Below are 4,294 nucleotides of genomic sequence, written 5' to 3'. Positions count from 1 at the left end.
GAGAGAGAAAGTGTAGGAGAGAGAGAGCTCAATGTCGACAATGGAGAGAGAGGCAGGAGAGAGAAACCGAAAAGAGAGAGGAGAGAGACAACTAATTTTTGGAGAAATTTTTTATTAAAAAATTAAATACAAAAGGGTATTTTAGTCATTACTAATTGAAGAAGGTATATTAGAAGTTGGATTTTTTTTTAAAAGGGGAGGGTATGAGTGGAAGTTGATGTAGCACATTAAGGGTATAACGGAAGTTGCCCCTACTAAATGAGAGGATTGGGGAATGAGAAAAAGGGAATAATGACTGCAAAAGTGAAAAAATAGGGTTATAAAAGAATAAACCTAAAAAAATTTACAATTTAATTCTCTCTTTTTTATAACTTTTCAATTTTTCATAAATATTTGGTATTAAAAGATCCATATAAAATAATAATTTTCTCTAAATCTTTTTAATTTTATTAATCAACCCAATTTAATTTACTTAAAAAAATCCGATCGTTATAGAATGAAAAAATGTAGTAGATTTTTAATGCGTTTATATGAATTAAGAGATAAGTTTTTTTAAAAAGATTTATAGATAATTAAAGATTTAATTTAGGAAAAAATTTATTTAAGTATCTCAACTTTTCAAAATGTACCAAATAAATATCTTAATTTTAATTTATCTAATTGATATCATAAATATTAAAATGTTCTAAATTGATAGAGTAATTTATAAAATCAATGATAATTTTTTATCTCGAATCATAAAATCAAAAAATATATTAAAGTTTTTCCGATAAGTTACTGTGAAGACTCATTCTTAAAAAACGCTCTACATCATCTTTGATTTTTTCTCCCATAAATCATTTGGAAAAATCTCATAAAAATACCCGAATTTTACAAAATGTGCCCAAAAAATTTATCTTTTAATTTGACAAATAAATACACCAAATATTGAAATATGTTAAAAATACCTTAATTTTTACAATTAAAAGGAAGCTTCCTACATTAAGTGTCGAATATAAAATTATTTTCGATTAAAATCCGTTAAGATCTAAACTCTTATGTGAAATAATTTCAAATAATTTGAATAGAATCATTGTGTAATTAAGGAACGCATAGAAAATTGCTTTCAATTTTAAGAGTTGAAATATTTTTTTAGCACATTTCAACATTTAGTGTATTTTTTGTCAAATTAAGAATTGATATATTTTTTTGGCATATTTGGTAAAGTTGAGATATTTTTATAGAATTTCTCCTAAATCATTTATATATCAAATAAAAAAATTAAAATTAAAATATCAATTTGAAATATTTTAAGATATCAGTTTAGAACGGGGATATATCAAATATACCCTTAAAATGCTACTCCTACTTCATGTGCTACCCTCCAAAAAATAAATAAGAAAAAAAGAAAATCTGAAAAGAGTAAAAGACATAGATATCCCTGTATTTTAAGTCAAAGACCAAAAGAACCATGCACGGTGGCTAAGTTTTTAAGAAATTAAAAAAAAATTGTTGTCTCTCTCTTGCCATTTCAAAAACTCTCTCTCTCTTACCATTTCGAAAACTGTCTCTTGCAATTTCGAAAATTCTCTCTCTCTCTTGCGAAATTTGGAGAACCGTTGTTTCTCTGGGGATTTCACCTTGCAATTTCTGTATCTCTATTGCGATTTTCAAAAATCAAACACCCATGGATCCAAGAACACATGTGCCTTCTGCTTCGTCTTCGTCTGGGTCTGAGGTCGGTTCATCATCTTCATCGTCGGACAAAAATCTCCCGTTACAAACGGTAGGTTTTTCTACATCTTCTTCTCCTTTTTTTCTTCTGTAATCTGATCCTGGAATTTAGGGTTTAGGGATTTCGAAAATTGAAAATTAGAGTTTTGGGGTTTCTGAATCTAAAGTTAGGGTTTTTGTTTTGAAATATATAATTTGGGGTTTAGGAATCCGAAATAGAAAGTTAAGGTGTGGGTGAGAGATTTTGAAATACCTTGGTAAGTTTAATGATTTTGTAAGTCGCAAGGTCATGTGGGTCACAGGTCACATGGGTCACAGGGATTTATATGGTAACATGATAATATAACTCACAAAGAGTACAAAGAGCACACGGGTCACTGGTCACGAGTCACGGGTCACGGGTCACATGGGTCACGGGTTTCATGTCCCAGGTCACAAAGATCAGAATGACGAACAATTATTTTATTTTGTAGCTTCCATTTGTCTACAAATTCGAAGACATTCAGTTTTCTTCGAAAATCAATATGAAGTGTTATCTCTATGAGACACTAAAGACGCTTAAAGAAGTACTAATAAATGAGAAATGGACGTACTTCGAGAAAGAATCACAGTTCAAACATCTATTCCATGTGCAGTGGGACCCACAGTTAAAGATGGCACCTGCGGAAGTTCTCATTAACCGCTCCGTTAAAGTGGAAGATGAGAAGGAGCTGTGGTTCGTGCTCAATGGTGTGTCCGTGCGATATTCGATCATTGAACACATACTTATATCTGGTTTGAAGTGCGGGGAATATCCAGAAGAATGGGAGAGCTTCAAGAAGAGTGAATTCAGGAAAAAAGACTTTCGAACTTAAGAAGGTTTGTTTGAATGATGTGGTGGAGAAATTGTGATATATGCCAACCAAGAGGGCAGCGGATCGTAAGAGATTGGCTATTCTATGTTTGAGGGCCGGAATCTTAGATCATGCTCTGTCATCTGAACAAATCAGCCATTGTGTACCATTGACCTATTGTAAACTCTTTGTATTGTTAACTGTTTCGTATTTTCTAGACTTATTATTATATTTATTGTGAACTCTTTCGTATTGTGAACTCTTTCTTATTGTGAACTTATTATTTATTGTTACATGAGACATTTGGGCATATGAGACATATGAGTTACATGAGTTACACAACCATATAAGTCACATGGTTGACAGTCACATGAGTCACATGGGTCACGGGTCAAATGAGAGTCACATGGGTCACACGGGTCACATGGGTCGAATTCATCGAATTAGTGACTTGGCATGGTTATGCAGTGATTAATCATGGATTTTAACATCAATAACAACTGTTAAAATCATGTTCGTTTCAATTTTCATATTCAAGTCACTCATACAAATGTATTCCATAAGTGATACTAGTGTTTCATGACAACTTTAGACCAAATTGTACTAATGTTCATACAACTCCTATTTACGTTAACGAATTTAACTTGTAGATATCATATTGTCATTGTAAAACATCATATAAACCATTTCAAAACTTTAAAATCGAGATTTGACCATGTTTTATAAGTGTCACTGAGTCACGGGTCACATGGGTCACATGAGTCACACAGTGTAAAAATATCTTCGAGTCACATGGGTCACATGAGAGTCACATGGGTCACAGAGTTTAAAACTTGTTTCTATCTTTTCAAGACTTTAACACGGTACTTCAAATAGATTGTCCTTCTGAAAAATGTATACAATCACATGGATCACGAAATCACATGGGTCACGAGAACTACATGAAATTATACAATCATATCTTTCTTTGAACGCTTTGTCCGTGGTTCGTCGGGGCCTGGAAACCGATTTTGTTTGGGTCTACCGGTTTTGCGTTTATCTTCCATAATCGGAGGTAATACCACGAGGTTTGCATCCCGGCCGTCAATGATCCAATCACAACAATCAGGAACCGGATAAACAGTTTTTGGAAAAGCCACCCGCCATGTCTCCCGGAGAAAGTATGGAGAGCATAAGTCCGGTATAATATTGCCTCTGCCAGTCTTGTGGACTGCTGCGATTGCGTGACTGCATGAATATTTGTCTATTGAATCAGTTGAACCTGCTTCCATTCTATGCCTATTGAACCTACTTCCGTTCATACCTTTGACGTGTAAATTTTGTCCTTACCCATTTCTCGGGATCAAGTTCTTCTTTCTGAATATACTCGGCAAACTTGGAAAACCTGCACGACATATGCACATAGGTCACATACATGAGTCACATAGGTCACATGAGTCACATAGGTCACATAAATCATATAAGTCACTGTTGGGTTCCCTTCGGGTTCCTAGCATGTGATCTCATCGATCTAGGGTTTGGATTCTAGGTTTCACGCAGTGGAAGGAAAGATCTAAACCTAGCCAAACGTCACACAAAACCAATTGTGCAATAACCCGAACAATCGTGTATATCGTCGTGGGATTCGAATACTTACCTCGTTCTTTCAAGATCTGGAAGTATCAATCGATCCAGGGCCTGTTTTAATCACCGAGAGTTGAAAGCACAACTCCTCTACACGTATCCACACCGGCGGGATGAATTCCAAC

General features: G+C 34.2%; 1 protein-coding gene across 1 annotated transcript; it reads left to right on the top strand.

The window, feature by feature from the left end:
* Positions 1 to 1,560: 1,560 nt before the first annotated feature.
* Positions 1,561 to 2,725, top strand: LOC104827496. Its single transcript, XM_010560671.1, has 2 exons — positions 1,561 to 1,765; positions 2,349 to 2,725. Exons 1-2 carry the CDS (start codon positions 1,667 to 1,669, stop codon positions 2,565 to 2,567), a joined length of 318 nt encoding a protein of 105 aa, XP_010558973.1. The 5' UTR covers positions 1,561 to 1,666; the 3' UTR covers positions 2,568 to 2,725.
* Positions 2,726 to 4,294: the final 1,569 nt, after the last annotated feature.

The sequence above is a fragment of the Tarenaya hassleriana genome, unplaced genomic scaffold, assembly GCF_000463585.1.
Source record: "Tarenaya hassleriana unplaced genomic scaffold, ASM46358v1 Cleome50, whole genome shotgun sequence".
In the NCBI taxonomy this organism is placed as follows: domain Eukaryota; kingdom Viridiplantae; phylum Streptophyta; class Magnoliopsida; order Brassicales; family Cleomaceae; genus Tarenaya; species Tarenaya hassleriana.
The sequence above is the reverse complement of the archived record's forward strand: the minus strand, read 5'-3'. Positions and strand labels throughout refer to the sequence as shown.